General features: G+C 54.9%; 1 protein-coding gene across 3 annotated transcripts in view; it reads right to left on the bottom strand.

Moving 5' to 3' along the window:
• Positions 1–21,952, bottom strand: part of STK32C (serine/threonine kinase 32C) — a 95,404-nt gene extending 73,452 nt beyond the window's left edge. The window contains exon 1 of one of the 3 annotated variants that reach the window (XM_063338844.1): positions 21,720–21,952. In XM_063338844.1, coding sequence (XP_063194914.1) covers positions 21,720–21,824 — 105 coding nt within the window. In that variant the 5' untranslated portion in view covers positions 21,825–21,952. Of the gene's footprint in view, positions 1–6,679; positions 6,699–21,719 lie in introns of those variants that run through there. The other 2 variants (XM_063338842.1, XM_063338845.1) reach the window with 2 other exon arrangements.
• Positions 21,953–22,732: the final 780 nt, after the last annotated feature.

Here is a 22,732-nt window from a genome sequence, read left to right as displayed (position 1 = left end):
TAGCTCTCTCTTGATTACATCTGACTCCGATCCCCTTGCGCTCAATGCAAAATTAAAGTCCTCTGGCAACAAACCCCTCCTCCACTTCTTAAAGCTTTTTGTGCCATCCATCCCTAACCATGTCACAAGCCAGAACCCCCCGTTCAGCATCCAGACTTCAGCCCAGCCGACAGCCGCTGCCAGGCGGGTCAGAGCCAGCCGAGGAGATGCCCAGGGGAACAAGTGCCGGTGTCCCCGATGTCCCCTGGGACCAGCCATGGCCTCCGGAGTGGCCATCGGGAGCAGGGCCGGCACCTGACACCTGCCCTGAGCCCAGCCATGCTCCCGAGACAGCTCCACCTGATTTTGCCCAGTTTCAACACATCTGGTAACTTCTCAGTACGACACCTGTAGCCAGAGCAGAGGGGTGTAAAAGGGGCGCCTGCTGCCGGCGGATCCGCGAGCACGCGGGAGAGGGCACCGTGAGCCACGGCAGAACTGACGGCACACGCAGCCACGCGAGACCAGGACAGACTTCATGCCCTGCGTGGCAGCCCTGCTGCTTCGGGGACACCAAGGGCATGATTTCGTGGAATTTCTCACGTGTCAGCATCTGCTCCAAAAAGAAAAACATTAAACACCTTTAAAAACTCAGCTCTTCATGTGAACATCACAGGAGAGATACGGAAATGTTCTCTTCTCTATGAAGTGAACAGCTTAATAACACAGAACAGATGGACCGTATTTGGATCTATCATAAATATAATATTCACCATTTGGAATAAAACGAGCAGTGCAGCTGTCCATTGTCTCCACTTGGAGGGGTTTTTTGTTCATTAAATAAGCAGAAACCAAGTGGCTGTGGAAGGAGGGCCGAAGACGACAGCACACCAACAAGGAGGGGGTGACTGAGAACAGCTTTGCAGGGGCCGCACGCCATTCATGCACTCGGAAATCCAAACACGGCCCCGCGAACCCTGCGGAGCGAAGGCATTGTCTCCGGTGGGCAGCCCCACTGAGAGGAGCGGGACGGTGCACCCGATTCCCTGTTCAAAGGAGGGGCTGGAGTTTAGGAAGGGTTGTTTTTCCTGTACGTATTTTGCTACACAAACCCCACAACAGCTACAAAAATAAGCAATAATTAAATTGCAACCTAATCTGTTGTCTTTATCTAGGATAAATTACAAATTAATGTATTACGGACACTCATTAAATTCAGAGGGCTGCTCAATAAAATATATCAATATTCATAACTCCCCGATCCAATGCCCACATAATTTAATAATACCAGCCTTGCGTGACTCCGGCGAGGCCAGCAGCAGGCTGCGCTTGGTGGAATCGGGTCCTGTTGGGAGTAGGCGCAGAAAGGAGTATAAATCTAAACTAGGGATGGGATGACTCAGACAAGACCGTTAGGATGAGGCAGACGATAAAAATACCCAAAAGACGTAAGGCAGACTTTAAAAACACTCATTTGTTCTAAACTCGCAAGGTTGGGCCATTTTCTCTTGCCTGTTGCCCAGCCAAACGCTGGGACGAGATGTGGAGGAGGTCAGGGGCGAGCGGTGGAGCGGCCGGCAGGGACCCGAACCCACCCAGCTCCCGCGCGCGGGGGCTCCTCACGCCAACCCCCCGGCCAGGGGCTGCCCGCGCCCGCAGGAGGAGGAGGAGACGGCACGTTGCTGGGCCCCCTCCGCCCCGCATCCTCCCACCACCACCCTCGTCCCACGCTCCGGGGACACAGTGGCCTCAGGGCCCACAGGAAAACGCTGGGAGATTTCCCGAGCGGCAGGGGAAGGGCAGGCAGGGCCGGGAAGGGCCGGGTGCGCCGGTGCCTCCCACGAGCACCCACGGGTTCATCCCGGCTGGGAAGGCGCCGCTGCGGCTCCCTCTGCGACTGTGGCTCCTCCACAGCAAACGCGTGCAGAAAGCCAACGGGAACCTTCTCCACTTTCCAAATTAAATCCCCTCAAGGACAGACATTGATTTCTTTTAGGCTTCGGTTCTGGAGCAGAATAAGCTACTTTTATCTTATTATTTTAAAAGGCAAATTTTCGTTAGGAAACTGGAGATTTGCCTCTTTCAGAAGTAAGGATTTTCTCTCCGTAATTGCCATTAAGTAATGGACACTCGTTTAATTAAAGACTCTCTGTAATTTGACAAGAATCTCTAGAAATAATTACTCCCGCGAATTACATCCTTGAGAGGTTTTCTGACAAGATGTGGTTGAGAGAGCGACCTTCAGCGGGACGGGGCAGTTCCCAGAGCCCGCCAGGAGCCCCAGGGGCAAGGGCTGCTCCCTCCGGTGGGAAACGCCGTCAGGGGGCTGTTGAGCCCCCCTTAATCACCCTGGGGTCCCAAAGTATTTTTTGGAAAGAAATTCAAACCCTTGGCTTAATTCGTCCTCATCTCTGTCAAGGGCCCGCCTGAGCGCGGGGAAATGGAAACTGTCGCCCCAGAGCTTTTGAAAATCCTGTTCTTAATTAGTGGTGTGTCAAACGTGTGCTCCACATTGCAGTGGTATTTTGAAAGACATGTACATTGTAAGCGATTCCTTGTCAACTGATTATGAAATGCAAAGTCATTGCCAATTTACCATCGCAAGACAACGTTAGAGCTGCTTTCATATCGACACAATAGGCTCAGACTTTAAAACAGATCCTTCACAGGCAGTAAGTGATTAGCAGGAAAATCAGGCCCTTTTCATGTTAAGTGATAATTGAAGATACCCACTGTTTTGAACAGAGAACTCGCGCCGAGACTTAAATATTGTACCCCTGCTACACTATCTGAAGCTGCTAACTCGAAATAAATGAAGACACAGAAGTGGTTTTCTCTCTTTCTTTTCTTATCTTTCGGTTTCCTGAGCTCACTTCCCAGAGGTTCACCCCGTCGCTCCCAGTGACGTCTCTGCGCAGCATCTGCCGCCCCCTCGCACACAGGCTGCAACACACGAGAGGAGCAAACACACGCTGCAAGTTCAGCTCCAGCTGACTTGGGCCGCGGTGCCTCGGCTTCAGCGCGACAGTGTCTCTTTAATAACCGTATCTCACATTAGCAGAACATCTTTGTTTACGCCAAACATACCACATAACATTCCGCAGTATACGAGGAAGGAGGATCGTAATTAAATCTGTACTGTAATTGTCAAAACAAACAAGCAACATTTATTTTGCTCATTTGCTGATATAGATTCGCAGCGGAAACAGCGGAGCGAGCGTGTTGGGTGGCGGATGGCGGCGGGTGGAGGAGGAGGCTGGGCGCCGGCGGAGGGCCGGGACGCGGGCAGGCGGGCGGGCGCCGGCGGTGCCGCGGCAGGGGAGCGGGCTGCCCACGCGCCCAAGGACACGCCGCCTTACGCCGGCGATGGAGCAGCCCCGGCACAGAGGCACAGGTGGTTACAACCAGAGAACACAGGGAGAACAGAGCAAGCCCCCACACACCCTCGCTCCAGTCCCTGAAAGAGCTTCCCTCTTACTTGCTTTTTAATTAACTGCCAGTAATGAGCATCACCCAAGCAGCCTCAGCAGAGTGCCTCTTCACGGCTTTTCGCTACCCTCCAAATGCAGCGTGTTTTAATTACGGGCTGATCCTGGACGGGCCGGCAGGTCTGCGCATCCCCAGCACCAAACCCACCCCTGTGGCGCTGGCCCACGGCGAGACACGGCAGCCACCGCGGCAATGTGGCCACCGGACACAGCCAGGGGAGGAAAAACCGGGGATTTGTGTGTGCCACCCTGCCTGGGACACGCTGATCCCCATACCACCACCTATGGCAATGGGAACGGCACAGGCGGGACACGAGGAGGCTGCAGGTTTGGCGCCTGGTGGCCAGCCACCGCCGCACGGGGAAAGAGCCTCGGTGTCAGAGGGACTAACAGAGAGGGACGAATTTAAAATAATATCACGTGGTAAGCCTGAAAGAAACAGACCCTCCAGAGAGCAGAAGAATTAGGTACCATTTTCCCGTTCCTTCCCCCAGTTTATTTCCCCAGTTTTCCGCAGACCGGCGGTGCATCCCGCTCTGTGCCCGCGCTGACGCCCGCCGCGCTCCCGCTGCCGCGCGGGGAGCACAAGCCGACACGGGGCACGGCCCGGCCGGGGAGCCCCAACACAGGGCAGCGGGTGCTTCCTACGCGGGCTAACGGGCGACTCCGGGGATCCCCCCTCAGCACTCAAACTGACCGACCCAAACACCCGGACACTCGCACACCTACCCGGAGGGAAACTCTGTGCCCCAAAGGGGCGCTCGCGACCGAGGACAAACCCCCACGGTCTGAACGAGGGGCTCATCCTGCAGAGCGTGGCCGCGGGACAGTGCTGGTACCACCTGGGCAAACAGTTCAGGGTGGTCAGCGTGAAAAAAACCAATTAGAGGTCACCTGTGGTGCATCCCCACGTCCTGATGTATAAACCATCCTCTGAAGCCCCTGCAGGAAGGAGTTTTTGGCTGCGGGACGCGTACTTGACAATACTCTAAAGGCCCTGCTTGAGCTCAAACCTATCCAACACAGTTGTATCAAGAGCTGCTTTTGCAATAAGCCTCGTGCAAAATTTGCAACACATTAGTACACAAAGAACTTGCAAGCACTGGGGCTTCCCCAAAAGGCTTAGAAAAGAAGGTCAGGGAGCTGCGTTTCCACTTCTGTTCGACACGGGAAATCTGATGGCAGCTCTGTTGGAGCAACCCCGACTGCGCTCCCAACAGCGGGTCCCTGCGAGGAGCACCAGGGTAAGACAGGCTGGAGGGTGTCCGAGGGCCAGAAGGAGACGTTGTCCAGATAGGTTACATCCATGTCCTACTCAGAAGAATTACTTTTTTTTTCAAAGCTGCCTGTATTTACGGCCACAGAAGCAATGGCACTGGAACAGGTTGCCCAGAGAAGCCGTGGACGCCAGGATTTGCTTAAAATCAGAGTCAAATCAGAGCGCACAGAGGAGTAACGTCTGAAGCGGAAAAGCCGTATATGCAGATGACTTTCCAGGCCGGAGTAACTCACCAGAAAGCGGGACAAAAAGAGTGCCCGGCCAGACGGGTACGGCCGCAACTGGCCTGTTCCCTGCACCGCTCCCTGCCGTAAACATCGATTTATTCTTGCTGTTTTTCTTTATGCTCTGTGACATTAACAGAGTAAATTTAGAAACAACAGACTATTTCTTTATATAGCAACAGCCAACCTGTGGAAAGCAGTGCCCCGAGACTGCAGCAGAACAGATTCTCCAGTCTTTTTTTTTTTTTAAGGGTTGTCAGGTCGTATTACCACTATCACGCTGACGAGCTAAGAGAGCCATAGGGATGCTCACACTCCTTTGCCGAGATGCAGACTGAAGGGCAGGAGAGATGCCCCTGCCTGGCTGCCTCACGAGCTGCCGGTACGACCACGCGCGGAGACGGGGCGTCGGGACGGCTCAGAGCAGGAACCACATGGAAAGCTAAGGAGTGATGCTATCTGGTTAAGAAAAATGAGGGAAAAAAAAATGTTTCAGTAGCTTTTTACGAGACGGGAAGAGTTCTGGTGGAGAGACAAAGCGCCGGTGCCACCCGACCCGGGAGGAGTGCAGGAGGGAAGGGCCCAGGGCATCCCGCCGCCAGCTCCTGCGCTCCTCCAGCACCACCCGCGGCAGCCGGGGGCCCTGACCAGACCTGCCGGTTGCTATGGAAATACAGATAATAACGACAGCACGAGTAATTGGAGAGATGCACCAGTTGCTAACTGAAATCCAATGCACTTTATCGTGCTGTAGCAGCATCCCAGCTCCTGACGCGCCATCGCACAAATGCATCTGAGAGGGATGGAGCCATTTTGGAGAAGGAACGAAACCCATGCTTTGTATTGAAAGAGCAGAGAAATGCCTTACAAAATATTCAAAGTAGAGAAGCAACTGCTAATCTTAGTACCATATCATTTGGAAAGGCCCTGACACCACATTTGGGAGATTTTAAACATTAATTAATAGGAAAATTAGCAGCATTAATAATTAACAATGCTTTTCCAAGAAAGAGTGAGCCACATTAAACGCAGTAACCGTAGGTAATTGAAGTCCTCAGACTCGGCATATTTTTTCCGTGTACCTAAAGAAAGCAACAAAGGCTGCTCAAAGCAGGAAAGAAAAGGAGCTACCTACTTCTTGTTTAACTTCATGTTTTATGCAGAAACAAATGCCGAGGTATTGTGAAAAAATTATTAGGCTCAGAGCAGCAACTGGCGAGTGATTGATCATCCGCCAGCAGGAAAAGCCCCTGCGTTTTCAGGATAAATAGCCCGGCTGCCGTTAGCGCGGTGGGAGCTGATGCTCCCCGAGAGTCGTGTGCTCTGTGCACACAAGGCCGGGGGAGAGCAGAGCCCACGGCTCCCCACGCTCCGCACGGGGTGCCCCAGCCTCCGGCCCCGGCACGGCTCCCGCAGGCGGGCGATGTCAGCCCCGGAGAGGTCCCCGCTCTCCTCCTGCCCCCCCGCGCCACCGGCCACCGCGGGCCACGAGCCCCCGGGACGTGCTCTCTGCTGCGGTGACGCACCCCCATCCACCTCCTCCGCCAGAACGGCGTCTCCCCTGCTACCCCTCACGTCTACTTAACCGAGGCTTCCTTCCTGCGGGAGCTGCCTCTCCGCACAATTCTCTCCAGTTTCACCGCGGGCTTCCACGGCTTTTCCCTACCACAGCTACGCCAGTGAACTTGGACTGGTGGCTCCTCACTCACCCTTCGGGTCTTTCATCCCACACTCCCTCGGTTGCACACCCGCTGTGAAACTCCTGATGAGGGCACGGGGCGTTTGGGTTTCAAGTGAGAACTTCAGAATGGCTGGAACAAGACAGAATTCAGCATTGCCTTTTTTTTTTTTTTACTTACAAGAGAGCCTGTAAGAGGTCTGAGACAGAAAAAAAATGGGTCTTTGGGGGAACAACCATCATTATTCTACTTAATATCACATATTCTGTCATTTATTTCATGTTTCCTGATTATCATCACTTTTTTCAAATAAATCCAGAAACATTAGAGCTTCCTGCGGGCTCAGTGTGTGACAGCCCTGAGACAAGAACTCTTTGTAATGAGGCTCCAAGAATATTTTCTACAATCAGCTGCTTCTGGTTTTTAATCAAAAGAGGCTTTTACTACTTGCCACACCAGCAAATTCATTCAGGGACATGAAAGACAGCCTTGTTCCTCCTGCGATTCCTCTCTGGCTGGTAACGACCATCAGAATGTGGCGGAAATGAACCAAAAGAAGTTGTTTATCCGTCGGCCAGGGCAGCCCGCACACTGGTCTGTGGCAGCAGCGAATCTCCAGGGTTAAGAGCACGCAGCACCGGGCTTTCCCCCGCAGGGAAGCAGACGCTGCCCCAGCAGCGGCCCAGCTCACAGACACGCTTCCATCGCCGCTTATCACCTGGGGGTGGCGAAGCAGCGTTTCACCCGCACGAGCTGCCGTGAAGGATACGCTTAAAATTGAAATGCAGGTTTTTTGCCTTTTAGCATTGTAACTCCAGTACTGCTGCACATACCACATATTACAGCGCTTAAGGGTGGTCTCTGCTACGGCATTTCATTCCACTTGAGCACCATAAAGAAAATAGAAAAGAAAATTTAAAATCTCACGAAAAAGGGCTGGAGTTGTCAGCTACATTCATTTCTTGGCAACTGGATGGATTAGCACCATGGAAATGGCGCTGATGTCTGGTTTGGGGCTGTTTTTTTTTTAACGTACGCATACTAATGAATGTGCTGGCATCAGCCATGAATTTCTCCGTGGCTCGGGAGCAGAGGGTGACCTCGGCACGGCCCCCCCGGCTGCCGCAGCCCCAGCAGCGTCACCCACACCATGCCCTCGGGGCGGGGGGCCCAAAGGAGCTCCCTCAACAGACAGCTTCAGAGGAGAGCACACACGGAACTGCAACAACAGAAGGGCTTTTCTTCTTCAACGGGCAGGCAACTATATCTATGTTTGAAAGTTACCGACTCCTTTACTTACATACACTGTGATGTGAGCGGTGTGCGGTATCTGCGTGTGTGTGCACCGTACTCGGAGTTAATTCATACATTCCCAGTTGAGATAGCTTTCCCCGTGACAGCCCTGTCAACACAGCGATGATGACTTGAAAACAAACTCTGGATTTTCTTCCCCGGAGCAGCCACCGGTGGGGTTTGCACCGCGCGCGGCTCCAGGGCGCTATTTTAGGCGTACGGTCCTATCTTTGTCCCGGAGGCTCGCCAGCAGCAGACGCTCCCGAAATACCTCCTGCTGGGATCTGTGGAGGTGCCGCAGCAGCATCTTACTGCCTGTGGGAAACGCTGCTCCTCAGCTGACCTACACTTTTTTGACAAATAAAGCTGAAGAGGGGACATGCACCGTGGGCCAGCAGCGCCGGCGGCTCTCCAAAGGTTTGGAAGGGACGCAAACCATGCGAGCAGGCTCCTGCACCAACCCCCCCACGCGCCCGGCACAGCACCAGGAGCCACCGGCTCCGAGGCTGGCAAACGCCAGGACTGGGGAGGACAAAGCGCATTCCTGAAGCCAGGGGGGTTCAGTCTCCCGGCGACTGCCGGTGTCCCCGCGCGCCTTCTGTGTTCTGCACACACCAAGTCAGGCAAGGTATTCCACCAGCTCTGGCCATGGAAGCGTCTCCTGTTTGCAAGGAAGGAAAAATTGGGATCCGCCAAGACAGTATAAATGCACGGCTGTTAGGCACACATGCTTGTGATGTGGATACATCTGGAAAGGAAAGAAAGAGCCACAAGAGGTTCGTGAATACTTGAAGATATTTTTTCCGGGGAGGCTTGATCCCAGGTGGGAGCAGTGATCCCCTTTGGTTCTTGCTGAAGCCAACAACAAATCTGCTCTTTATTTTGAGGTGTCAGAACAGATTCACTCATTGGACAGACCACACGGACGCCTCCGAGCGTGCCGAGCATCGCGGGCACCGAGCCTGCCCTGCCGGTACCCGCAGCAGTGCAGGATGGATGACCACAACCGCTCAGCATCCATCTCAACTCCACCACGAGAGAGCAGGCCCGAATTCACAGAGAGCAGGGATGGCAAACAGATTTATTCACCAACTTTAACCTCTCTGGGGAAAGCACCCACCCTGTTTCTGTGACAAGAAATTCTCTTGAATCCTGTGCACGGCACAGCACGGCAGCTCGGGGCGCTGGTACTCCAGCACTGATGGCGTGTGGGGCCTGAGCACATCCCCCAGGGCTCCACATTCGCTCGGTGTCCCCAGTCCCGACACACCGGGCTCCGGGGATGCCCACCTGCCAGCGCTGGTCTGCCCCTGGGAATAAACCCCCGTCCGGCCTCGGTGGGACGGCACGAGCGGAGCCGGCACCGAGAACCCCCGCTTCTCCGCGGGGAGGAGGAGGACAGAGAGAGGCGCGGGCGAGACGGGGGTACCTTTGGATTTTTCTATGCCAAACCAAGGCCAGAGGAAACACTAACTAAAATTAGTTCCAAACAATTACTATTGAGGGGCAATCAGCAACTGAATTGTTTGTTGATGCTACTCAACATTTTGATAAAACAGAAGCAATTTGTTCTAGTTAGAAGAAACCTGTTATTTTTTAAGTAGTTTCACACACTGATCTTTACATCAGAAAGCCACGCAGAGGAATATACAACACGCCGAAAATATTCATTAATCAATCCCTATGTTCACCTCGTCGCAACTGTGCTTGTTGTGACACCTGCTTGCAATTTTCCCGCTGTGGCATTTAACGTGCACTAAAAACCAACGGAACAAAGCGAGGGGTGGCTGCAAGTGCCCCAGCACCCTGCGCTCGCCCCACGCCGCTCACACCGCACCAGAGCTGATGACAGAGCTTTTTTGCCGTCCCTGGTTTTTAAGGCATTATCACAATGCGGGACCTACCCCAAATCCCCGGTACGTTGGTGTCCTGGCAGCAGCTGACAACTTAAGGCAGCTTCCAGATTGGCAGTGGGTCCAAGTCGCGCATCAGCCGCGGCCAGGGGCGCCGTGGCCAGCCGGGGTGGCCGAGCAGAGCAGCGCGGCGCTGCCGCAGCACCCCGGCGTGAGCACGGCTCTGCCCGTCAGCCCCACCCCGAACACCCGCCCGTGCCACCCTACAGCCCAGCCTGCAGCCCAGGACCCTCGAGCTACTCCCCACATCCCGGTACCCAGCCGAGAGGCGGCGCCTGCGCCGGAGGGGCCAGCCATACTGGGCGAGAAAACCCGAGCCAACGCCTGCTCCCGCTTACTGCCCGCCGCGTGCTGCTTTGTCTGCGGCTCTCCCGCAACACGGGTTCATTTCTTCAACAGGCAACATCTGCCACTTGGGGAACTGGAAGCATTGTACAGAGCTCATAGCAACAGCTCAAACCCACGCTGACTTTCCCGGTAGCGTTTATTACTGGTTAAAGGTGCAATGATGTATGAAAGTAAACGAAAACATGTCAAGGTCAGACGCAGGAGGCACTGGAGTTGCCGAGCCCTGGACACTGTTGGAAAGACCGGCCAGTCTGCCCGAGTGGGGATGACGGGGAAGGTCCCGGCCCTTACAGAGACACGCGACCGGCACCGCTGGGAGAGGACACCGTTCCAGCCCCGCGCTAAAGGTCCTGCCGAGCTGCGTTCCATGCTGGAGGAGCCGCTAATCGATGGCAGTTCAGAGCTTGAGCAAATCTAGAATCAGGCTCAAGTATGAAGTTATGGGGACGGCTTGAATGCATATGAATTATTCATGTGATTACAACATGCGGCATCGAGCCTTTAAAGTGCAAATTATTTGGGCCCAGGCTTTAGCCTTATTTTCTGTAAAGCATAAAGCATATTTTCCTACAGTGCAAACAGTCCAAGTCTAAAGCATGTAATTTTCTGCGTTTCCTACTTTCTCGTCTTACCTGCCAGTTTCCATTAAGACTGGGGGACCAGTAAAATACAAAGCGAACGTGCAGTACAGAGCCTTCTAGTGGATTATATGACATTTGTTTTACAAGGTAATTTAGCATGCTACACACCACAGCTTAAAAAAAGGTCTTTCAGAAGAGGTGTAATATTCTTCTGACAGCAAAAACGCACTGAGTCACAGAGGCAATGTTGTGTCCAGCTCCTGAGCTGTGTACAGGTACTGTCCTACTCCTGCCGACGGCAGAAAGCAGATTTTGAAGGATCTTGACTGACCCAGATGGTCTCCTGGATCATTAACTGACATCCAATGGAGAAGACTTTCCAACTATACCGTTTACCTTATTCTTTTGCAATTGTAATTAGCATCCATTGCAGCCCCCACCTCCGTGTTTTACTCCCGGAGAACCGCTTGCTCAGGGGAGGAACCTGAGCTTCAGCCCAAGCCCTTCCCTTCTGACTTTCGTCAGTACATTCCGGTACTAAAATTAAAAACACATCGGTAATTCTTCAAACGACTATAAAAGGGGATCTACTTTCACTTTGTTTAAATCTTTGGACAGCTGGGCTGTAACGACTCAGAAACCTCGGTCAACGAGGCAACTTTCTGTGCTGGAACAGCCTTCTGCAGGTCAACCCGAAAGCTGCTCCACTGGCTGGTGAAGCCCGTCCGCTCTCTGCTGGTGCCACTAGAACCAATATTAAATGACAACTGTCATCTTCCAGAACTGTCAGCTGAGCTGTAAGTGCGTTACGTTGCTGTGTAAGTCAAACACACTGCGCGGCCAACCAGCAGCCTGTAAGCACTCAGCGTGCACAGTCAAATCGGCAAACGGCACAATTCCGCACGTCTCTCAGTGCCCGCGTCTCTTTACTAGTCCCAGGTACTGGGAAAGACCCTGAACAACAGCCTGGATGTGAATTAGCACATCACCATTCCCACGCTGTCATATCTCATTGCTTAGCAGTAGTCAGAGCCGTCTGTTCCCTCACATCCTAAGCACTTTTAATTTTCCGTAACTGTCACCTAAAGCAATTCAATTCCTGAAGAACAGTGGGAGAGGGAAAGGGGACACTGACATTTATCTTCTCTCGTTAGGAGGAGCTAAGCCGCTGGTGAGCTCTCCTGCCTCTCTTCGCTTAGGGAGACAAACGCCAGAAGAGAGCGTAGCGATGGCTGTTCCCTCCCCCCGGCGCAGGTAGCGGTGCAGCGGCACGCACCGCACCTCGGCTCCACACACCGTCCCGTCCCCCTGCTGCTGCCACCGCGCCCCGCGCCACCTCCCCACAACTTTTAGCCACGTCCTACACGGGGAGGTATTATTCGTGGTTAAGGTAGGTGCCTTGTTACAGGATCCTAGGACGAGGTGGTAGAAACCGCACATTAACAGAAAACCACAGCTTTAACCATGTTTCATAGACTCCGGCGAATGACAAAGCGTTTGAAACTGCGGCTGGGGGGCAGGTCCCTGGGAAAGCAAAGGGACAGTTCTGCTCTCTCAGGCTGACGGTGAATGATGGCCTCAGCCACGTCCCTGCCCAAGCATGTGCGGACGGGACACCTGAAGACTCAGCTGTGACCACGGGGAGCAGAAAGCCCTAGTCCTGACCCCAGGGCAGAGGAACACTGCCGCCAGCATCTCTGTTCCACACAAACGTTACCCCCCATTTTACCACATTACCCACCAATTTCAGGCATTCCCACCAGAAACAAAGGGATAAAGGAAACACACGTTATCACCCTACCTGCGAGGACTCGTGAGCACGTACCACACCACGCACCCCTCCTCCAGGTGATGCTCCACACGCGACCCCCATCTGGTGAGAACTGACCCGGCTGCAGGCATTTTAACCTGCCCACCACTGCAGAACCCGACTTTCATAGGTACCTAATTGCAAAAAGACCAACTTTTTTCATTTCTGGGAAGGTTTTCCTTGTCAAGTGGCACACGCTGACCTTCTGCCAGCCCCAGCAAGAGCTTGTGAGAGCTTCACAGCCGGGCAGTGGTGCTGCAGGCTCTCCTGGCCCACAGCTGCCAGCGACGGTGCCCACCAGCGACCTGGCACTGCCAGCTCCGTTCCTGGCTCTCGCCCCCCTGGGGAGCAGGGCTGCAGGCATCGGTGGCAATGCCAGCAGGGCCGGGGAGGTCACCACGCCAGCACCGGGACCGTGGCCAGTACAGTGTTTAGATCCCCAGCAGCGTGCTCCTGCGTGTTATTCTGAATTCACAGCACGCCAGTTGTGAGGACCGTGGCCTTTACACAATTGGCCAAGTATTAATTTGGTCTAACACTTTGCCTGGGCTGTACTTCTGATAACTTTTTCTTGATTGCCCTTTCCCTCCCTATCAGTGAAGTGACCCACGAATTGCAGTTGGGTTTGTTCATTTTTTCTTTATCTTCATGCAAACAGCCTCAGCCGCCCCCAGGGTTTGTGTTACTCTGACCTCCTCTCTTCAGACCTCCACAGACACACGAGCCCCTCGGGGCCTCGCAGGACCTTTCCCCCCTCACCTCCAGAAGATGCCTGGGCTGTTCCTACAGGATGGAGGATGTGAAATCCCATCCCACCCAGTGCCGCGCGGCACCGAGGGGCACACCGTGCTCAGCAGGTCCTGCGGGATGGAGCATCCCCCTCCAGCTGTGTGCCGGGCGAGCCAGACTCGAGTGCACGGGGTCTGGCGGCTGGGCAGCCCAGGAGAGGAGGAGGAGGGTCCCACCAACCTGCATCCAGAGCCCACATCTGCCCGAGAGTGAAGGAGCACCCAAAGGGAGCCGGCTCTGCGCCGAGCTGCTCAGCACGGGCACGCTGCACGGATCCGTCCCTGCAGGCACCGCCTGCGGGGTGCAGATGATGCACTTTAAAAAGGTAGAACGTACTTTAAAAACGTAGAAGCTCTCACTAAGTAAGAACAAAGAGCTGTAAAAAGGTCACGAGGCCCTTTATATTACACCTGTTGGTATAAACAACAAATGCCTTGCTACTGAATATACCCTTGAAGAAGAAGAGAAAGCTGATAATAAGGAACACCCCACCACAGGAGGCACTGAAACCAGCCGAAAACCAGCCAGCTGCTGGATCAGGCATAAAGTCAACAAAAATGTGCAGTAACTGGGGGAAAGGTAAAGGTGGCAGTGGGAGATCGCGACCACCAACTCAACCGGAGACTGAACTGAGCATGCGCACGTCAATTCAAGGACCTTGTAACTTTAAATGAAAGCAAGAGACTGTACTAATCAACACCAATTGTTAAGATAAGGTACTAACCAATAATTATAATTAAGGATGTGTATTTCTGTGGTTTGAGCCGTATAAATACTCATAAGAATTTTTAGGCCAGTGTGCTAGCTTTGGGGATTCCCACCCAGCGCCCATCTCTGCAGAAATGAAATAAATAGGTAATACCTCTACTCTGGGTCTATATTGGCACGTTGGGTAAACAACCCCGCTTTGGGACAACGTGGTGACCCCCGCGGTGCTCAAACACCCACCACCTGAGAGCACCACCCTCACCATCGCCTGCCGTGGCTGTGCCAGCCCCGCTCCCCAGGGCGGGACACCCGCGTAGATGCTGGATTCAGGTTTGGAGAAACGATGCTGGCCAGGTCTGCTGCGTGTGCCAGACCTCCACAAAAAGCAAAAGTATGAAAATTTGCACCTTGCTTACCCCCCGGCCGCGTCGGCCAGCGGAGACCACCTGAGGGGCACAGCGGGCAAAGGCAGGGAGCTGCCCCAGGCGGGAGCGGAGGGCGCAGGAGGCTCAGCCCCAGCCCGGCTGCGCCTCCCCTCACCGGGACGTTGTACCACGGGAAACGGCAAAGGGAACGGGAAAACACCCCAAAGATCTGGAAGAACAAGATACCTAATGAAATGCTGGAAACATGGAATTTCCAGCCTCCTATGCAATCTGCATTTTCTCTATGAAAGGCAGCTTAGTTTTGTAAATAGTTGCAAATTAGAAGATTTAAACAAAAATATATGTTCTTAAGCCAATGCGAGCGAACGATAAAGCATGTTCTTAGGTGAGCAATAGCAACGGTTTTGCATAACTGCAATTTGCAGTGCTCAAAGGGAGACATTTTGTCCCCTTTCCCCATGCAATCCTGGACGCTTTTTCTTCAGATTTCTTCCAGCGCTATTGAGACCAGACCATGGCCTTCAGTGCGGAGAGTGACAGCGAAGTTATTAATTATTTCTGAAGGAGAAAAAGAGCCAGTAACCCAAATGTTGTGCTTATTACCACACACTTTCGTGACTTGCAGTTACTGAGTGCTCCAGATTTAACCGATTTCTGCGTTACACGAGACTCTGAAAAGCTTCACGCGCGGAAAGGTTTTCTCTCCTGCGACTGAACGAGGAGCACGGGCTCTGCCGGGGGGGCTGGGGGCAGCGAGCGCGTGGCAAGAGCTTGTCTCTGGGCAGAGCGCACACAAAAAGCCTGGGATCTGGGGGAAGCAAGATGTAAAGCAAAAACAAAGCGCTGCTGACAATACTAAACACAGCTTTTCTGACACCTCCTTGTAATTCCCACTCCCTTCTCCCCCCGCTTGCTTACTTAGCTACCGCTCTGATAATACATAAAGGCTTTTTTCTCTTGTTTTTAAATAACAGGGAAAGGCATCTGTGCTCTCAACCCACAGCCACATAAGAGTCAGGCTATGAAAAAAGTTTGCCTTGCAATCTGATCAGTGATTACTTTCATAAGTACTTTGCAGAGCATGGACGCTTAACACGTCTGTATCTGACCCTAAATAAATAGGACTGGGGATTTTATAACCACCTTACGGGGCATTAGTCCATAGTTTTCCAATCAAAAGGGCAATGTTTCCTCCCCAGGGCTTGAAATCCCTGCCCAGCCGAGAGGACAAAGCTGGGGGAGACGTGGTGCTGGGTGCCTGGCAGGAGAGGAGCCAGCCCCCCGGCTGCCGTGCCCCCACAGCGAGCCCACCCGGGCAGAAGCAGCACGGGCAGCGGCCGGAGCAGGGACGATGCTGCGGGGCAGCCCCAGGGACCAGGGGACCCAGCCAGGCCACGCTGGCCACCCCGCGGGAGGGGGCCGACAGGGCAGAACGTGGTTCGTGACACTTATCGCCTTAGGAGAGGGGTGAAAAACTTCCCCAGGACTGTCCCCGCTGCCAGGGTCCCTCTCCTGGCAGCGCAGTGGGGTGCCCCAGACCTGGGGCAGACCTGGTGGGGGGTTTTGGGTCACCAGAGGTACAGGACGCACAAGGAGGTCAGGCTTTGCTCCCCGTCCTCTCCAGTCTGTCGCTCCGACAATCTCGCAGCGTGCCCTCGTTTCCCTGAAGGTCCCAACCCCTGGAACAAACAATTACAGGGGAGAATCCTGGTCTGAAAACCTAATGCCTAGCGCTGTGGAGATCGCTGGACATCTCGCTCCCAGCCGATGGGAAAACGGGAAGCGAAAGGAGGAACGTAAACAGCTTGCCAATCTGCGACAACTGAACTCTTGACTTCAAAGTGATGTAAGCTGACGATGACACATGGGACAGATCCTCCCCGAAGCCGCAGCAGCTGGGACGACAGGTCGGAGCAAGAGGCAGGTTGGGCAGCAGCACGCACGGTTCCTCCTGTGTCCGTCAAACAGCTCCCCACACGCCACACTCCGGTTTTCGCTCACCAGCGCGAGGCAGGAGGGAGGCACGCTCTGGGGCGTGTGTAACCCCCAGCCTGCCGACACACGGTTTGAAATTAAAATGGGGATTATTTTAAGCACGTTCCCCCAGGTTTTGCAGCTTCTCGCCCGTTTCCATGGGGACGGGCGCCGTGCCGCAGCTGCCGAGGCTCCCCAGCCTCCCGTGGCCCTTTGAGGAGGAGGACGGTGGGGAGGCAGAGCGGGATCCTCCCTCCAGCCCCACTCGGGCTCCAGGAGCCCCCCGGGTCCCGCACAGCCCTGGAGCTGGAGCACCTCAGCAAACTGCACGGCTAGGAGCTAGGAAAGCATCAACACCTCTAACAGTTTTCTTCTTTTACCACAGAAACACGTTTTTACACAACAGTATTTCTCAGCTTGGAAACTCGCAGCGGGCACGCGCAGAGCGGCTCTTCGAGAAGTTTTAGACCCACGTCGACCAACACGCGCAGGCCATGGGAGAGAGCAGCCATCACAGAGCACCGCTGGCCCGCGCGCAGGCGATGCCCCAGAGCCAACAGAAGCCCCAGCCCTGAGTGAGGAGGGGGCACCCCCCCGCGTCCCCAGAACCCCATGAGCCCCCGGGACGGGGCTCCCACCTCCCCAGCACCCCTTGCCCTGCACGTCCTCCCGAATGCCGCCGGCCACCCTTGCAGTGGGGTTTTTCACTCTCCCACACCCCAGCCTGGTGCCTGCACCTCGCATTGCCTGAGAAAAAAACATCGAACACAGATTGTTCCCCGAGAGGGGAAACAAAACCACCCACCGTCGTTTCACCTGACCTGAAGACTAACCCCGAGTACACACTTCTTGGAGTCCGGCCGGTTCACTGAAGAGCTGTACCCGTGGGCTGTAGAACCGGGAACTTGGTTTCAAATGTTGATTTTGAGGCAAGTAGGATAAACCCAGGAGACTGCGCTGGACCCCCTTACAAAAAGCCATCTGCCTCCCGGCAGAGAGAGTCAAATAAGGCATGGGTAAAGAAGTGATCGAGACAAAATACTAATCACGATGAAAGTAATTGGGCTGCAGCACTAAAACCTTGTAAATCAGCGGGAAATCTAATTGAGTGTCAGGAAAGAGGCAGAAAGCCCTCGGACCACTCACCTCCATGCTAGCGAAGGAAGGAAGAGCTCAGCAGAAGCAGCAGATGGCTTTACATATTCTCATGGGTATTTACTTACACATTTTTAGTAAGCCACTTTGATTCAGGAGAAGCCACAACCAAAATGCAGTTGCAAAATCCCTCTTTAGATATAACTGCATATAAAGATATACCATGCTGTGTTCTTCCCCCTCTCTCACATAACACAACTGTGGGCAACGCTAATAGCGCTAAGTGTGCCTTGTATTTCCTATTACTCAGCCCTGCTTCCCAAGTCCTGGCAACTCTGCTAAACGTCTTCTTAAATATTTGGGTTGAAACATTCCCAAACGTTGTCTTAAATATTTCGGTTGAAACATTCCCATTGGCTTCACTATTACAGGTTTTCCCCATCTAGCATAAAAAACAAAATTAAAAAAAAATAAAGGACGGGGGCATCAATAAAACTTGCTTGGCCATTTCGCAGACCGACAGCAGCAAATCCTTTCTGCCCCCACGGAGGGCAAGCCTTGCGCCTGCCGTGCCAAGAGCCCGGTGCCCCGTGCCATGCCGCTGAGCACCGCCGGGGCACAATGGGCCGAGCAGCAGCTGGCACCGGACTGGGCCCTCCTCGGTGCCGGCAAACAAGTTCACTGACCAAGTAAGAAGCTTGTAAAAGTGCTTACAGCTATAAATAAGAAACCCTAAAAAGCCCTTACAGACAAAGGCCGATTTTTCCTGATGGGAAACAGCCCGTGGTGATAATGATAAAGCCCGCCGCGATTCAGTTCAGCTTACCGAGGCCACCTTACTCCCGCACACCACAACGCAGAGTGCTCAGCCTTGCAGACCTGTCTTTTCCTTATATTCTTCTTCCTGCCCCCCTTATATTCTTTTTCCCTTACTTTTTTTTTCTTCGTCCCCATTCATTAACTCCTCCGTTCGGAAACAGGGTACGCTGTACCTCACCAAGAACTACCTGTGACAAAGGCATCACCAGCTGGAGGGGCTGGAGCTCGCGCCCAGCCGAGGCACACGCAGCAGCCACTGAACGCCCCGCGTTTCGGCTGTGAATGGAACCAGCTGCAGCCGACGCTCAGGAGCGAGGGGAACCGATCCCTCACGTACCAGTGCTTTCTGGGCGCACACACAAGACACGCAGACCCTCTCCTTCCAAAGTCAGCTTTTCTATTAGTTGGATCCCAACTCCGAAATGCTCAGAAATATTTCAAAGGCTGTACGCGCAAACGTGAAAGAGCAAGATGCGCAGGCTGCAGCCAAGCAGGGTACCAGAGGGGTGTCAGACAGATGCACTGTCCCCTCACCGCAGCTCCGACGAAACGCAGAGGCCCGGTCACACTTGGCCTGCACCCGGCTTCACAGTCAAGAGAAGTTACCTGAACTGGGGGAAAACTGGGATGCAGGGGACAGCAGAGCACCCAGGGAGGGAAGGAGGAGGGAGCAGGACCACCGTCCCTCGGGCGTGACTCTCCGTGGCACAGCCCCCACCACCTTGTCCCTGGACGGACACGGGGCAGCGCCACGCACGAGCCACACCAGCGCCGACCTGCCCCGGGCTTGCCCCCAGCCAGGCTCCGTCCCAGCACCAACACAAACGATGCTGGAAAAAACAGAGAGAGCTGAGAGAAGATCCACAGCACAGACTCAGGAATATGAAGCTGACCCTCGGAGTCATGGACTCGGAGAGCTCGATCCACGCATCCCACCGACAAGGATGCCAGGCGGCCAGGACCCCAGCCTGCCATGCCACCGAGACAGGGGCAGGGCAGCAGAGACCCCTCGGGTTTGTCAGTTTGTCAAGGGTTTGTCAAGGGGAGACCCGACGGCAGGATCGGGGGTTGGACAGACGCGGGCTGGAGAGAAAGGATGACGTCTGGCTGTGAGGTTAGCAGCAGAGAATCCTCCAGCGCCGGGCGTTTTACACGGAGAGCAAACGCAGTACTCCCACCCCGGGAACCCCGACAGGCTCGGGCTCAGCCACGCCGGGGCGACTTGAGGCAGTAACTCAGCAAAGTCTTGGATCCAGCCCCAGGGGCCTCAGCCAAGAGGACCGTAAGGGTTTTCTTGCCTCAAAAATCTACGCATTTGGAGTCTGATTGATCTGCGAGTAAATACTGGGCCTTGGGTGGAAACTCACTAGAATAAATGTTCACCTTCTATTTGCATACACCCTATCATAATTAAAGGGGATTAACCATTGGATTGAGACAGTCAGGCTCATTCTTGTGTATCCAGCACCGGGAACCACCTATGGGTAAAATTTATATACAACCAATCTTTTCCCTTTTCTTCTTCTAATTTATTTCACTTTAAATTGCCATCACTAGTAATTCTTCCACATTATGTCACACACAAAACCAAAGTATTAACTGGCTTCTTTATGTAAGGAAGTTATTGGAATGCCTTAAGAGATCTCCATAGCAACCATGCCGTGCCAGTAAATACGAGTTCACCAGAACAACACTGAAATTGCTCTGAGCACACACTAACGAGCAATGATGAAAAAGCAGGCAATATTAAGAAAGTAATGTCCTAATAAGTCTGCAGAATTGCAAAAGCATTGCTTGACAGTGCCTTATGAGATGTTACCAGGTTTTTGCCAACGGTCATTCCCCCGCAAAGCTCAATTCCCTACAGTGGCCGTATACAGGCTCGGATCAGGACGAAATGCTTTCTGAATTTTGCAGCAAAGCCTCCCATTTAAGCGTTTTCACTTGGCTGGCTTGTTGCTCCTGCTGACCCACCACATCCAAGATGAAATACGTTTTCCACTTTGGGCACAAAACTCTGGTAAAGCCCCGGCTCTGCGCACACCCAGCAGCCACATCGGCCCATCTCCTGCACTCCGTCAACATAAAGGGATGGGGGGGTGGGTGCATTTTGCAGTTTGCCTTCCAACGGCAATTTTGTTGTGCATTTCAGTCACACCACAGCACACCCCTGGGCAGCGAGCTGTCGCTCTAACAGATGTTTTCTCTGCACTTCTGTAGTAAGAGATGCGAGGGTTAACAATTCAACGTTATACTCTGAATTGCTCATAAATACTTCTTGGTGATACCAACCAGCCACTTCTCCTGTAACAGTTCACCTGGTGTAACACCCCTCCAGCTGGCAGAAGCAGCACAGTCTGAGGTGTGATCACCCTCACCGAGGGGATGCCAGCAGATCCAGTGCTCATGTAAACTAGAACATCACCATCCTTGAAGGCTCAAATTAACATATATCTTTAACTCCAAGTTTATCTAGTGCAAAATTCCAGTACCCCAAGCACCCGGGGATTTTTGCCAGCGCTTGGTTGGTGTCCGAGGGCTAAGGCGGCACACGCTGTACGTCAGGAGAGCAACGAGCCGCCCAGCACCCGGACACCGCTCCCAAGCCTCCCCCACGCACAGCCAGAGCTCCCTTCCTCTGGTGCTCTGGAATTTCACCCTGCAGCTGACAAGTCTAATGCAACTGTGGTACTTCATGGTGTATTTCTACAAAAAAAACTTGTATTTCGGGAGAAAAAAACCCAAAGCAGCATTTTCCGATGATAAGTAGTTTTTAGAAGTCTGATGCCCAGCTGCACTTGATCTTTACTTGTTAAAGCCGGAGATTTCCTTGCACAGGTTGAAACTTCCCTGCCGAACCGTCCCCCCGCCGCCCGCCTCTGAGGTACCCGTTATTGTCTCGGCGGTGCCCCGTCCCCGGGGGGCTGCCTGCCGGGCTGCGGGGGCTCCGCCACTCCCGCGCCCCGCGGGGCGCCCGGACCCGCCCGGCAAACCCGGGGGCACGGGCCCGCCGCCCGCTCCGCCCGGGGCCGCACCGCGCAGCCCGCCGGTGGGACGGGACGGGACGGGACGGGAGCGGAGGGGACCCGCCGGGCCGAGCGGAGCGGGCATCAGCAGGAGCGGGGCAGGGCGTCCCGGGCCGGGGAAAGCCGGGGCGGGGCAGGACATCCCGGGGCAGGGCGCCCCGGACCGGGGAAGGGCAGGGCATCCCGGGGCAGGGCATCCCGCCGGGGCATCCCGCCGGGGCATCCCGGGCCGGGGCATCCCGTGGCAGGAGGGTATCCCGGTCTAGGGCATCCGGTGGCCGGGGCATCCCGGGGCGGGGCGGGGCAGGGCACGCCGGCCGGCACTCACCGTCCTCCCGCTCGTCGAAGACGGGTCTCTTGGAGGAGGAGGCGCTCGCTCCCATCCTCTTCTTCCACTTGCCCCAGTGAAACATCGGGGCGAGGCGGATGGCATGCCCTGCGCGCCGCTCCCCGCCGGCCCGGCGGCTCCCGCGGGCGGCACCAGGCGCTGCGACCCGCCGCCAGCCGCCGCCCTCACCCGCCCCGCGCCCCGGCGCCGCCCGCCCGCATGGCAGCGCCCGGCGCCGCCGCCTCCCGACCTCCCGCCCGCGGCGGCTGCGGCAGCGCGGCGGAGCGGAGCCGGGCGGGGAGCGGAGCCGACGGGAGCCGGGCGGAGCGGCGGGGGCCGGGCGGCCGCAGCGGCGGGAGGCGGGAGCGGGGCGGGCCGGGCCGCGCCGCCCCCAGCGCAGCGCCCCCGGCGGCGGCAGCGCGGCGGCGCCGCCCGCAGGTACGGCCGGGCCGGGGCCGCCTCCCCCCGCTGCTCCTCCTCCTGCCGCCCGGCGGCCCGGGGGGGGGCCGGTGCCGGCTCCCCAGGTGCCGGTGTGCCCCGAGCCGCCCGGTGCCCTGCGGGGAGCGCTGCCGCCCAGCCCGGCCCCGCGGACACACCCCCGCCCCCCCCGGCGCTGCCCTGGCACCCAGCCTCGCCGCCAGCAGCCATCTCACCCGGCTTCGTTATTTTTAAACTCATCCATAAACATCGCCAGCGATGTGAAAGGCAATCAGATTATATTATGGACAAGTCTTTTACCAGCGTTCGGTTGTTATTTATGAAAGCGCAAATAGCTCGTCTTAAATTAGTCACTAGTACTCGCTACTGATTTTTAACCTCATTAATGTGAAGACAGCCACATTGATTTCTATTCAGCTATTGTAATAAAATAAGGACTTGATTTAAATTAGTGGGTAGCTTAGAAAATCAATGTTTTTCTTGTATGGAGATTCCGCAGTGCTTCAGAAGCTCCCTTGCTATGGAGATCCTAATTGCACTGTGTCCGAAGATGTTATACGGGAAGTTTTGACACG

This window comes from Chroicocephalus ridibundus, chromosome 6 (assembly GCF_963924245.1).
Source record: "Chroicocephalus ridibundus chromosome 6, bChrRid1.1, whole genome shotgun sequence".
In the NCBI taxonomy this organism is placed as follows: Eukaryota; Metazoa; Chordata; class Aves; order Charadriiformes; family Laridae; genus Chroicocephalus; species Chroicocephalus ridibundus.
This window is presented reverse-complemented; position numbering and strand designations above follow the sequence as displayed.